Source organism: Syngnathoides biaculeatus, chromosome 6, assembly GCF_019802595.1.
Source record: "Syngnathoides biaculeatus isolate LvHL_M chromosome 6, ASM1980259v1, whole genome shotgun sequence".
In the NCBI taxonomy this organism is placed as follows: Eukaryota; Metazoa; Chordata; class Actinopteri; order Syngnathiformes; family Syngnathidae; genus Syngnathoides; species Syngnathoides biaculeatus.
The window spans coordinates 1,445,352-1,460,017 of NC_084645.1; the positions used below are offsets into that span (position 1 = coordinate 1,445,352).

General features: G+C 41.3%; 1 protein-coding gene across 6 annotated transcripts in view; it reads left to right on the forward strand.

The window, feature by feature from the left end:
- The window catches only part of LOC133502564 (tetraspanin-18B-like), a 47,092-nt gene that overhangs the window by 29,224 nt on the left and 3,202 nt on the right, over positions 1 to 14,666 (forward strand). For 2 of the 6 annotated variants that reach the window (XM_061823494.1, XM_061823493.1), the window contains 5 exons: positions 8,882 to 8,980; positions 10,726 to 10,920; positions 12,055 to 12,129; positions 12,256 to 12,354; positions 12,490 to 12,672. In XM_061823494.1, the coding sequence (XP_061679478.1) occupies positions 8,882 to 8,980; positions 10,726 to 10,920; positions 12,055 to 12,129; positions 12,256 to 12,354; positions 12,490 to 12,672 (651 nt within the window). Of the gene's footprint in view, positions 1 to 3,898; positions 4,356 to 4,377; positions 4,566 to 5,234; positions 5,386 to 8,881; positions 8,981 to 10,725; positions 10,921 to 12,054; positions 12,130 to 12,255; positions 12,355 to 12,489; positions 12,673 to 14,666 lie in introns of those variants that run through there. The other 4 variants (XM_061823492.1, XM_061823490.1, XM_061823491.1 and 1 more) reach the window with 4 other exon arrangements.

The window sequence follows — 14,666 nt, forward strand, 5'->3', positions numbered from 1 at the left end:
ATGTTTATTAATGTGGCTGAGGTGCAAAATGTGAAATATTATAGGATCATGTTGTGTTCATTTTGTGTACATGTTACATGAGAGAAACACCACAAAGACCACATGGGCAAAAACTCACTGATAACATCTAAATGTGGCAACCTGTGCTGGTGAGAAATGTCAAACTTTTTTTGTCACCATCACAGCACCATCACTGCTCTCTTTTGGTTTCTGATTTGCATTGATATTTGGAAAATTAGTATTCTAAGCATGTCTGACACAGACATGCATGGATTGAAGGTGAAAGGGTAGTTCAGAGTAGACCCAGACACATTGGGTATATTAAGTTTTTGCTTATGATCGATCACGAAGGTAACCGACCAGATAAAAATGTTTAAATAACAAGATTATCGTCATTGTTTTTTTCAAAGACTTACCTCCGTAGCACTTTAATTCACTTTTCTTTTATTGTTCCTTCAATGAAAACATCCCTTATAGAGACCCACAATGCTTATATTTAAGATGTTACTTGGACTATGACTATTACCATTACCAACTACGAGGATTGGATAGGCACAGAAGATGTCAAAGCCACGGTAATTGCTCAGATATCATTACATGTAGTCACCAAATTAGTGATTTAGGACAACAGTACACTGGCCAGGTGGGTTCACAGAATATAACCACCTTTCAACAACAAAGTAACAAACCAGTTAATATCTGTTTGGAGATCCATCTATCCATCCATTTTCTTAGCCGCTAATCCTCAGAAGGATCGCGGGGAGTGCTGGAGCGTATCCAGCTGTCAACGGGAAGGAGGCGGGGTACACCCTGAACTGGTTGCCAACCAATCACAGGGCACATGGAGACAAACAGCCGCACTCACAATCACACCTAGGTGCAATTTAGAATGTCCAATTATTAAAGCATGTTTTTGGGATGTGGGAGGAAACTGAAGTGCCCAGAGGAATCCCACGCAGGCAAGGGGAGAACATGCAAACTCCACAGAGGTGGGTCGAACCTGGGACCTCAGAACTGTGAGGCCAACGCTTTACCAGCTGAGTCACCGTGCCGCCCTGTTGGGAGATGTACATTTAAAATACAGGTGCACATGACGCCGCATCGGAACCAGAATTTTGTTTCTTCGTCACTCTACATGTCACTTCAGAACATTTAATAAGTATTTGTAATATAAGATAATCTTCCCACAATGGGTACATTTGCATTGTTTCAGCAATTGTGGATGCAAGACATAAAAAGATGAAACATAAACAGCATTCAAGAGAAGACATGTGCAAGAAGTACATTGCACTGAATAGAAACCATATTGTCCTTGCATATGCGTGCCAATTCACATCCCGAAAACATGCAACGTTAATTGAACAGTCTAAATTGCCCCCGGTGTGATTGTGAGTGCAATTGTTGTCTGCATGTTCCCTGCAATTGGCTGACAACCAGTTCAGGGTGTATCCGGCCTGCTGCCCGATGACAGCTGGGATTGCCTGTAACCCTCTTGAGAATAAGCGGCTCAGAAAATGGATGAATGTTCTGGAAGTGATTTTTTTTATAGTTTAGCAACTCTGTCCAAATAATCATAAATGCTCTGGCCAGATCTGGGAAAAAAATGGCAGGGGACTCATCTAATTTATGAATTCATGTTCATGTTTCATTCAGTAGTGCCAACAGTCCATCATTAATAAACCTTTTCATCATTAAAGTTGTTAATTCTCTTTTGGATGTGTCCCCATGCAATGTGTAAGTATTTGCAGCCCCCTCCTCCTCACAATGTACTGTAGATACTGTACTTACAAACTCTTCAAATGAGGCACAGACAAGCACACGTTGAGATCTTCTCTTCTTGCTGTGTTTTGGTCTTTGAACACAATTCTTTTCTTGAACTTAAGTTGTACACATGAAGCTTTAGATGTTGTATGAGGTTTTAAAAGAGCATTCAGTCCTAGGCTTGGGAATGTGACCATCTGGCCTTGCATTAAGGTGGACAATTGTCTGCCCAAGCTGTCGTAAAGTGGTTGACTCCAATCTCTTTTGTTTTCAAAGAGGAACTCGTGCTCAGTGGAGCTTGGCAAACACTGCGATGCAGACAAAGGCCACTCTCACAACATTTCCGGGTTGCCCTAGAGATGAACCTCTTTAACGGAGAGTTGGATAGTTTCTCACATGTCCTAAAAATAACCCTGTCGGAATTCACATAATTGTATTAGAGTCCAAAATAGTGATCACATCTTTCTGCTTTGAGTAACATAAGGATGCTTGTTTTGGGATTTGTAAGTATTTTGCACTCCTGTGAATGCCGACTCCCGTTGTATTTTTGTGTCAGGTCCCAAAGTCTTTTTTTTTCTGCCTCTGCCGCCTCTATATTGCCTGTTAAGGCATTTATAAATGTTTATGATATTATGATTGTTCTGTGCCAAATATTTATTATTTGTTTAAGTGAACAGAGGCTGAGTTTGTTTTATTTATACTTTGTCAGTGTTCATACATCGATTTCCTGCACCGTTTTATCTCCACTAGGGTTGCAGGTGTGCTTGGTTCTCTCTCAGGTGACTTTGGTCGAGAGGTGGGGTACACCCTGGACTGGTCACCAGCCATTCACAGGGCACATATAAAAACCGTAAAGCAGGAACTGTGATATAGCGGAGGTTTATTGTATCTTTATTTTGTCGTGATAAATTGCAGGGACTCCAGGTTGGTACTCATTGTTTCCATGATGTGTGTCCCGGGACTCAGAAAGTCACGAGTGTTAAATGATTTAAGCATCATATGACGTGTTAAGTTGTATGAAGGAAATTGAATGTGGAATATTGTTAAATTTAAGTGAACCCCTTAAGATGCAACATCTCCTTTGCGAGGTGATCCGATCCCACACAGAACAGTTAAGGCAATATTCCCAAATTTAATGGCTATATATGCTGTACTGTATGGATAGTGATATACAAGTGAAGAAAATAAGTATTTGAACACCCTGCTATATTACAAGTTCTCCCACTTATAAATCATGAAGGGGTCTGAAATTTTCATCGTAGGTGCATGTCCACTGTGAGAGAGATAATCTAAAAAGAAAAATCCAGAAATCACAAAGTAAGATGTTTTACGATGGTGTTCAAATACTTATTTTCTTCACTGTAAATGAAAATACCATATTCCAATTTATTTGAGATGTACGTCTCCGTGGCATAACATGGTCATGGGTGGCAATGCAGAACTGAAGTGAAAGTAAAATAAAGGAATCAGTCAAAGCCAGGGTACCGAAAAACCGTTCCTTTTTCAGGACACATTGCATCATTCAGCATTTATTTTTAATTGCGTTACAACTAATTTATGTGGAAATCCCTGACAGTATAGCGTGTCCTCGCAAGAGCCTGTGGGAAATGCCCAGAGAGTACAACCAGGCCGCATGGCACAATTATTCTTGTGTTCATTGTGTGCTTCGACCACGTGCCTTCACTTGGGCTGAGTGCAATAGCTCCAGGGGATCAATGCATCATTGACCATTTGCCTTGCTACTGACTCAGGTCAATACAGATGTTTTGTATCCTCCATCAAGTAAAAAAAAGATGTCCATGAAGTTGAATGAACATTTCAGCTCTAAAATATGTATTGATCACACACAAGCCTTTTACGTAGGAGGGTATCAGCTGTCTGATTGTAGGATTTGTGCTCTCTTGTTTTCTTACCTTTTCAACTCCAAAAGAATCATCCGCATATTATATGATCTTGAAAACACTTGTTTTTGTTGAGAGCACTTTGCCATGTTTACGGAGGTGCCATAGATCCAATATTAAAGTATAAATGTCGGAAAAAGTACGTTTGGTATATTATTATATTTGGTATTAATATTTATTCCCTGCGAATTGGCTGGCAACCAATTCAGGGAGTACGCCACCTCCTGGCTAAAGATCGCCGGAAAAGGCTGTAGCACTCCTGTGACCCTTTTGAGGATACACGGCTCAGAAAGTAGATGGCTATATTTATGCCATATACATTCTTGGGCCAAGTTTTACTAGCAACAAGACTTGACATTTTGTCCCATCAGTTGTCCAGTAGTAAAATAACAGAACGAAAAATCAACTCTCTTGTCCAAAGTAGACTTAGAAATGGAACGTGCAAACATTTCACGTCACATGCATGTGTTTCAGTCTAAAACAAACGAAAACTAAACAGCGTTCTGGTGACGTAATCGACACATTCGCACATTTGTCCCACCTCCAGAAAAAAAACCCGTGCACGCGTTTTGGCTGTGTTTTCCCCCATTATTCAATCTACCAAAGAGCACGCGGACTGTGATCGTCAAACGGATGAATGGACGATGTTGTCACGCACGTTGAACGTTTTTTGGTGCCTCCAAGACGACGACGGTAAGCACAGGAGCTCACGTTTCGACACGTCGTTCATGTCCTCCGGCCTTTAACACTAGTAGCCAGCAGGCTACTGTATGTATGTGGAGATACTTTCCGTTAAACGTCCTTGTCGTTCCAAAGGTTTGAGAGTAGTCATATAGCTGTGACCACGGTGTGTTTGACATACAAACCCGACCAAACATTCGCAGATAGAGGTTGCGTAATTTCGTAAGTATGACCAGTAACGACTCTACAACATGTTTACTGTAGCGTAGTTGGCTTTAAAATGGATTTGGGCGTATCCAACTTGAGCTCATGTGTTGACTTGAAGGAAGTTTAGAGTTGATTGGAAAACTGAAAAGATGCTGCGTGCCCGAAGTAGGAATTTTCAGCAACATTTTACATGTGCAGGACTCTATTAATGTGGACAGGCTTCCTTTACTCAGGACAAACGATGTCACTGAGGTCATCCCGTGTTGAGGAGCATTGCTTGCGAATGAACTCCCTTGGAGTGAAGCAGTCAGTCTTGTTTACCCATCATTTCATCTTTTGAAAGAAAAAGAAAAGTGGCTGCTGCTGCATGTGCAAACAAATCTCCACAACCAGTTGCAGGTTCTAGAAAGTAAGATTTGAGAGTAAAATTTAAAAGTACTGCTCATTTAATGTACTCTGACAAGTAATTATTGAAAATAGTACTTGAGTAAATGTAATGGAGTAAATGTAGCACGTAACTACCCCACTCGTGATGCATAATGCCACATTGAGTCGTGCTACTAAATTCACCTTTATTTTTGCAACTGCAAACACTACCAAACACAAAAACAAAATAATACAATAACAATATAATCATAAATAAGCTCCTCCAATCAAAATGCACCATGCCTCCCTTCACATTAGGAAAGGTAGAGAGCAGTTTTAGCTTGATGAAGAAGAGGCTCTTTCCATTCAACAACAGAAGATGCGCACTCGCGTAGAGCCTGCCGCTTATGGACAGCAGCAGCCAGTGTCTCACTTCAAAGACCAGCATCAACTCCCGCGACAGTATAGGGTAAGTAAAAGACACGTATGATTTTCTTACCGTGGCAAAGCATCATCCAATGCCCAAACATTTTTCGGATTGACTCATATCAAAGTTGCCACAAAGCAAGCTAGGAAGTTACAGAGCTACAGCAAAATGTTCTTGCTTTGGCGAATGAGGAACTAAGATTAGCAACAGTGGTCCCGTTATTGCTTGACCATCCATGATTGGTCGGTGCAATTTTGTCTCAAACAGTAATGACTAAAAATCCTTTTTTTTTTTTTTTTTGTGCTAATCATTCGGCCATGTCACTTCTCTACATTAAAAAAGATGTAAATTAGTAAAAGTAAAGCATAAAATGCGATGGCCCAATATTTTAATTAATGTTTAAAAATATCTGTGGTGGCACGGTGGATCAGCTGGTAAAGCGTTGGCCTCACTGTTCTAAGGACCCAGCTTCGATCCCGGCCCGGCCTGTGTGGAGTTTGCCTGTTCTGCCCGTGCCTGCGTGTTTTTTTTTTTCCGAGCACTTCAGCTTCCTCCCACATCCCAAAAACATGCAACATGAACTGGACACTCTAAATTGCCCCTAGGTGTGAGTGTGAGCGCGGCTGTTTGTCTCCATGTGCCCTGCGATTGGCTGGCAACCAGGTCAGGTTGTACCCTGCCTCCTGCCTGTTGACAGCTGGGATAGGCTCCAGCACTCCCCGTGACCCTTGTGAGGATAAGTGGCTAAGAAAATGGTTGGATGGATATCATATAGTGTTACCACTTATGGGATGCGGTAAAATGCAAAGAATTAAAATAGATACAACACGGTGGTTCAGGTAACATTTAAATATGTCTACCATTTATGCATTAAAAGTGCTAATAAATGAACTGTCTCACAGTTTGTGTTTTAGGAACACAACGTCAACTTGTTCTTAAGGCCTCACTGATTTCACATCCTGACATTAGGCTTCATACAATCCCCTCCAACAATATTGTAACGACAAGGTCAATTCCTTAGTTTTGCATACAGAAGGATCAAAAGAATATGAGTCCAAACATTTTAATTCCAACTTTCATTTCATGTTGTTTGCATCTACATGTGTTAAAGATACTTTTGTGGCTCGTCTATTTTGCAAAGTCCAATCTGGTCTTCGGATTCTTTTTGCTGAGGGTTTGGATCTTGTGGTCTGGCCTGTATATTCTCTCTGTCTTAAATAAGTAGATAGTGATATCTTCACCCCTGCCCTGTGGAGGCTGGTCTTTGAGAGTTTCTACACAGCACTCACAATGTTTCTGTCATCAACTGCTTTCGATACCCTTGGTCGACCTGTTCAATACCTGATGCTCATTACACCAGTAGTTTTTTGTGTTTTGTTTGTTTTTCAGGGCATTCCTAATTGTATCGGTTACACCCCATGTTTGTGCAATGGCGATGATTGATTTTCTGTCTTTGTTTTTCTCCCTGATACAGTTCTCCAGTCTTTATGCTTGCTTAAAAGCAGAGGCAGTTTCTTAATTGCAAAGGCAGTTTTCACAGGTGTAACACAAAGCCAAAACAAGTACTAATGTCTATTTATCAATATATAGCATTATATGGCACAACTAATTTCAAGCTTGGCAAAACATCACATCTGAGGAAAATGTTCATGTGGTAGTATTTTTTTTTTTGTATTTTGTATTTCTAGGTAGGACCTACAGTGTGACCCACATTTACGCAGTCAAGATATTGTACAGCAGATTATTATTAATCTCAGAGGTCTGATGCAGAAAGATGGGATCCGCTCCATAAAGACCTGTGTCCTGATAGAAGCACTTTTTGCAGCGTCGTTTGGGCTCCATGAGGGCCCTTTTGATTTGATTTTAATGGCTAAACAGAGATTGGCTCTATCTGTCATACGGGCCGACCCTGAGAGAACGCAGAGCAGAAGCAGGAAGAAAAATCTGACATTTGTGTAGAGATTTGAGGTGTTTTGCCATAAAGCTCCTTAATCTCTTCTTCGTCCCCCACTGGAGTCACTCTTTAGACTGACAGTGGAGAGAGCAGGATGGCTAAAAGAAGCCCCCTTTTTAACAGTTTTTTGTGTATGTAAATGTCTGCAAAGATTTAGCCCCCATGTGCCCTCATTCCACTTTTCAGCGGCGTTTAGGACAGGGGTTGATTAAAACTCATCTTAGGCAATAAGGCAGGTGCTTTCACTCGAGAGATGCTATGAGGGTGATCAATACACAAGTGTATCATCGTGATCTGGAGGACGTGTTTAACTGCAGCTTGAAGTCCATTTGCTTGGAGAACAAGAAGTAGTACGTTTTCAATCTGCTTTCATTCACACCCTCCAAACCACAGGTGTCAAATTCAAGGCCCAGAGCCAAATCCCACCTGACATAATCATTTTTTGTGGCCCGCGAAAGGCCGCAACCGAGTTTGGTACACAGTAGCTGGACAAACTTACTATCCTTCTATATGGAAATGTTGTTTTTTTTTGTTCACAGTTTCTCTGAGTGTAACTTGATTTACAATTTGGCCGATGACAAAAACACTTTGATACCCCTGATTTACAGGATGTGTACAGTTGAAGGCAGAAGTTTACATACACCTCTAAAACACATTTTATTTTCTGTCTAACTGAAGTCAAATGTTTCAGATCAGTTAAAATCACAGAAATTATAAAAAAAAATTTAAAATTCCCACAATACGGAGAGAGAGAAAAGTTTACATACACAAAAGTACTATCTTTAAAGAACATGCTGAAGCCCAGATGATGAGGTCATGGTTTAGGAAGAAGTGGACAATGATCCTAACCATACTGGCAAAATGGGGAAGAAGTCGCTTGAGGATAAAGTCAATGTCCAGGAGTGGGCATGACAAAGCCATGATCTGAATCTCATGGAAAATTGGCAGGCAGATCTGAAAAGGCAGGGGCAAGCAAGGCAACTGGTAAGCCTGACTAGTTCAGTGAACCACTTCTGTCAGGAGGAAAGGGACAGGATTCCAGCAGCGTTCGGTCAGAAGCTTGTTGAAGGTTATCCTAAATGTGACTCAAGTCATGCAGTTCAAAGGAAATGTATGTAAACTTTTGGCCTTGAAGAAATTATGAAATTCTCTTTTTGTCATTGAAAAAAATTAAATAATTTTGGTGGTCCTGGCAGACCTGAAACAGGAGAAGTTCAGTCTGATTTGACTTCAGACAAAAATGAAACGTGTTTATGTAAACTTCTGGCACAGCACTAATACCCACATTTTTTTCACCAAATGAATATGGGGGCTGCCAGACAAGATTTTTTTTTTCTCCAAATTTTCCCTGACACACAGGCGAGGTATAGAATTTTGCATTTCGATTGTGTAGTCATGTGTAGTCAAAACATGCTCTTTACTGAAACGAAGCAACTGAAAGGTGTTTGTTTATTTTAATCTAAAAAAATTATTTTCTTAGCAATCTGAATCAAGGGCTTACTTGGAGTGTACAAGGCATGGAATACTTGCACTTGGGAGATTTAGTGTGTGTTCCTTAAAGCGGCATCTTTGCTTCTTTTACAGGGTATTGGAGAGGCTTCAGCACAGAGGGCAACAGCCATGAGGGGCGACTGTCTAACGTGTGTCAAGTACCTCATGATCATGTTCAACACCTTCCTCGGTGTAAGTCTTTCATCTCTCTTCATGTGATCTTCAGTGAAGATGGTGTCATTTAGAACCGCAATGACTGACTGGCAGTAGCCACTTTTGCATTTGATTACATTGAGCCAATCTTGATTTTATTACACTCCACTGAGTTGGGTTATTGTTAACCGTGAATGAAAACGAAATACAATGATTTGCAAATCACCTTTAACCTATATTTAATTTAACACACTACAAAGACAAGATATTTAACGTTCAAACATGAATGTTTTGTCAAGCAGTTAATCATTAACTTGGAAATTTTGGGCTGCAAAAAAAAGACTGGGACAGGTGGCAAAAAAGACAGAGAAAGTTGAAGAATGCTCATCAAAAACCTGTTAGGAACATCCCACAAGTGAACAGGCTAATTGGGGACATGTTTGTGGGATGATTGGGTAGAAAAGGAGCAAGCACGGACAGGGTGAGGGTCACCTCTCTGTGAGGAAGTGCGTAAGAAAACAGTCCACCAGTTTAAGGACAATGTTCCTCAACGTACATTTGCCAGGAATTTAGGGATTTCGCCATCTACAGTCCATAATATCATTGAAAGGTTCAGAGAATCTGGTGAAATCACTGCATATATGCGGGGCCGAAAACCAAATTTGAATGCTGTTGACCTTCGATCCCTCTGCCGCCACTTGATCAAAAACAGACATCAATGTGGAAAGCACATCTCCACTGGGGCTCAGGAACACTTCAGAAAACCAGTGTCAGTAAATACAGTTCGGCACTAAATCTATAAGTGCAACTTCAAACTGGACTATGCAAAGTAAGACATTTATCAACGACACCCAGAAACGCAGCCGGCTTCTATGGGCCCGACTTCTTAAGATGTGTTCTGTGGTCCGACATGTCCACATTTCAGATTGTTTTGGGAAATTGTGGAAATCGTGTCCTGCGGGCCGAAGAGGAAACGAACCATCCGAATTGTTATGAACTCCCAAGTTCAAAACCCAACATCTGTGATGGTTTGGGACTGTGTTAGTGCCATTGGCATGGGTAACTACACATCTAAGAAGGTGGCATTCATGCTGGAAGGTACATACAGGTTTTGGAGAAACGTATGCTGCCATCCAAGCAATGTCTTTTTCATGGATCCCTGCTTATTTCAGCAAGAAAATTCCAAACTATATTCTACCCATCTTCCACAGTGTGGCTCGATAGTAAAAGAGCGTGAGTACAAGAATGGGCTGCCTACAATCCACACTTGTCTCCCATTCATTGTTGAACAGCTGAAGGTGTACATCAAGCAGGACGGGGAAAGAATTCCACCTTCAACAGTTTGTTTCTTCATTTGCCAAACATTTATTGAATGTTAAAAGAAAAGATGTAACACAATGAGAAACATGACCCTGTGTTACATCCGTAAAATTAAATTTAAAAACGTTAATATTTACTAAAAACTAAGTTTATCATATTGAACATTAAATATCTCGTCTTTGCAGTGTATTTAATTAAACATGGGTCCAACATGATTTGAAAATCATCGTATTCTTTTTTTATTTGTTTAACATAACTTCCCAACTCTATGACAAAGTGGAGTTGTTGACACTGATTAATTTTTGGGATACAGAAGATATACGCTGCCAAGATGAAAGAACAGGATACTAGATATTTCATTATTCTTACCCATTTCCCACATCAAATTGCTCAAGTTTGCATATTTAATGTTTCCATGAGTTCCTAATGCAACAATTTTATGGCTCGTACAACTCTTTTGTCAGATGGCAGGTTGTTTCCTCGTTGGTGTGTCGCTGTTGGTGTTGCTGGGAACAAAAACGCTGTACGGATTTCTCATGTTACACCCGGTGCTCTCTTTGACCGTCTACGCCGTCTTGACCATTGGAGCCATGCTCTTTGTTCTTGGCTTCCTGGGCTGCATTGGTGCCATCCGTGAAAATCGGTGTCTGCTTTTCTTTGTAAGTACATAGCATCATGATTTATTCATAGCAATGTCTGAAAAGCAAAACCTGGCCTCTTCAGGATTTTATAATTGCCATATTTCACTTTGGATGATGCGAACGAGGAATGTTACTTATATGCGACTGTGCAAGATAACCCTGCCCTTTGTCGTGACAGATAGTCACATGACCACAACCTCAAATAAGGTTCACTGGGCAAATGTGGAAGCATAGCACCTGCTCCCCGCACCTGAACACATTTCAGGTTTAGAGTTTTGGCCATTAATAATAGTTATGTGTTGGAAAATATGGTCAGAACTCATGATTAAAAATGTTGGTATTCGGCATTTTCCATTTTGTCAGTGAAATAAAATGTCCAAAAAAGGATGGAATGATGCAAGCAAAAAGGACACAGGGTCAAAAATGGAAAAAATGAATGCCTCATCTTTAAAACCTGCGACACCAGTAACATGTTGCAAAGTAAGGTGGAGTAAGTTCCTTCAAAAATTGCCCCCTTTTTGTGTAACAAGCACGATAACACATCACTATACCCAGGAAAGTTAATAGTTATAGAAGTTAGTAACATCATCTGGTGTACAGACTGCTGGTGAGCTGGTTTAATGGGATGCACCATGCACAGCTGATTTTCATGTATGTGTCCTTTACAACCTCCCCCCATTAAATCACCCCCTACTGCAGTTCATCCATTTTATGAGCCCCTTATCCTCACGAGTGCCCCAGGGATGCTGGAGCCTATCCCTGGTATTTTCGTGCAGGAATCGGGGTACACCCTAAACTGGTCGCCAGACAATCCCAGGCCACATATAAACAACCAACCATTCACACCTACGGGCAATTTAGTCTAAAGTCCACCTACCATGCAAGTTTTTGGGATGTAGGAGGAAACCAGAGTGATGGAGAAAACTCACGTACACAGGTGGGGCCGGGATGTAATCCCCAGTCCTCAGAACTCTGAACCAGATGTCAGTCAGCATGCCGCCACAATGTCAGTTGCAAAGACTTTTTTTTTTCCTGAGTTAAGACTCGCTGTTTCCAAGATATGCATCAAGTGTAAAATGATCACTAGTCCGAAAGGGACTTTTTGTGACTAAATGGTTAACTCGAAATCTGTGTCCTGTCATCTTGTTGCAGTACTTCCTGCTCATATGCATTCTCTTCATAGCAGAGCTGAGTGCGGGGGTTTGGGGCTACGTTTACCGTGCAAAGGTAAGATCCAGTATGTGGTGATGGTTTCAGATTCTTTTTGTTGTTGTTGTTGTTGTGGTGTTGTGTTTGTAAAATCATGATACTGTATGTCTGGTTCATCCTATACATGTTCTATGTCTGTTACAGTTGTCCATGGCATCTTTCAAAGAGGATTTAGCGACGAAATACAACGGCCTCGATCCCAACGATTCGTTCACAAGCATGTGGAATGACTGGATGGAACGAGTAAGTCCAGATCACGTTTATCTAACTGCTCGCTGACAGCACCCAACCAGTGAATAGGACTCCTGTTTTATCGATTACAACCCATACCAACGCAGTAATAAATGCTTGTGTTATACTCTGCTCATGTCATTTCAGCATAAGTGCTGTGGCGTTGAAGGGCCGAAGGATTTTGAGGAGACTGATTTTTATAAAAAAAAACTAAACCTCACCAAAATTCCAAAGGAGTGCTGCATTGAACGCACAAAGAATGTTCCACAGGGTGTTGATGTATCCGTGGAATGCTTAGACAACCTAAATCAAGCCTACATCCATCAACAGGTACGTTCTGATTACTTTCTGTCACTTTGAACCACATCAATGTGTGATGAGAGTGGCAGGCGGCTGATAGGGGCCGAGTCCCAAATGGCCAGATCGGTGCTTTTCCAGACTTTGTAGAATTTTGCACTTCACAATAAAATAACTGAATGATGTCACAACAAGTTTGGGATTTAAGGTCTGCAAAAGCCATTTGTTAGGCTTTTTTACAAAAAGAATTGTGGAGTTAGCATGTTCTTCGGGGATTTTCTCCAGATACTCCGCTTTCCAAAATCATGTACGGTCGGTTAATTGAAGACTCTAAATTACCCGTATGTGTGAATGTGAGTGTCAATGGTTGTTTGTTTCAATGTGGCCTGCGATTGACTAGCGACCAGTTCACGATGTACCCCGCATCTTGCCCAGAGTCAGCTGGGTTAGGCTCCAGCACGCCCATGGCCTTCGTTAGGATAAGCGGTAAGGAAAATGAAATTAAATTAAAAGTAGCTGTGTCAATATGCTTTGAAAGCAAAAGAATCTCCCATCTTTATTTTTTAGAGATCTTTGAAAGATGTATGTTATCTTGTTAGCTTGTTATATTCGAGTTACATTGTGTGTTTTTTGTTTTTGCCTTCCAACTCAGTACTGCCCACCGTAGTACTATACAGTGAAGAAAATAAGTATTTGAACACCCTACTATTTTGCAACTTCTCCCACTTAAAAATCATGGAGGGGTCTGAAATTTTCATCGTAGGTGCATGTCCACTGCGAGAGAGATAATCTAAAAAGAAAAATATAGAAATCACAATGTATGATTTTTTTTCAAACACTTTATTTGTGTGATGCAGCTGCAAGTAAGTATTTCAACACCTGAGAAAACCAACGTTAACATTTGGTACAGTAACCTTTGTTTCAATTACAGAGGTCAAACGTTTCCCGTAGTTGTTCACCAGGTTTGCACACTCTGCAGAAAGGATGTTGCCCCACTCCTCCACACAGATCTTCCCTAAATCAGACAGGTTTCTGGGCTGTCGCTAAGAAACACGGAGTTTCAGCTCCCTCCAAAGATTTTCTATTGGGTTTATGTCTGGAGACTGGCTAGGCCACGCCAGAACCTTGATATGCTTCTTACGGGGCCACTCCTTGGTTTTCCTGGCTGTGTGCTTCGGGTCATTGTCGTCATGTTGAAAAACCCAGCCACGACGCATCTTCAATGCTCTGACTGAGGGAAAGAGGTTGTTCCCCAAAATCTCACAATACATGGCCATCATCATCCTCTCCTTAATACAGTGCAGTCGTCCTGTCCCATGTGCAGAAAAACACCCCCAAAGCATGATGCTACCACCCCCATGCTTCACAGTACGGATGGTGTTCTTGGCATGGAACTCATCATTCGTCTGCCTCCAAATACAGAGTGCAATTATGGCCAAAAAGTTCAATTTTGGTCTCATCTGACCACACAACTTTCTCCCATGACTCTTCTGTATCATCCAAATGGTCATTGGCAAACTTCGGACGGGCCTTGATGTGCAGGGGAACCTTGCATGCCATGCATGATTTCAAACCATGACAGCTCTTTTCAGGTCATTGACCAAGTCCTGTCGTGTAGTCCTGGGCTGATTCCTCACCTTTCTAAGGATCTTTGAGACCCCACAAGGTGATATCTTGCATGGGGCTCCACTCCCATTGAGATTGACCGTCATGTTTAGGTTCTTCCATTTTCGAATGATTGCTCCAACAGTAGACCTTTTTTCAGCAAGCTGCTTGGCAATTTCTCCGTAGCCCTTTCCAGCCATGTTATACAATTTTGTCTCTGGTGTCTTTGGACAGCTCTTTGGTCTTGGCCATGTTACAAGTTCGAGTCTTACTGATTGTATGGGGTGGACAGGTGTCTTTATGTAGCTAACAATCTCACACAGTTGCATTTGATTCAGGATAATGCATGGAGTGGAGGTGGACTTTTAAAGGTGGACTAACAGGTCTTTGAGGGTCAGAATTCTAGCTGATAGACAGGTGTT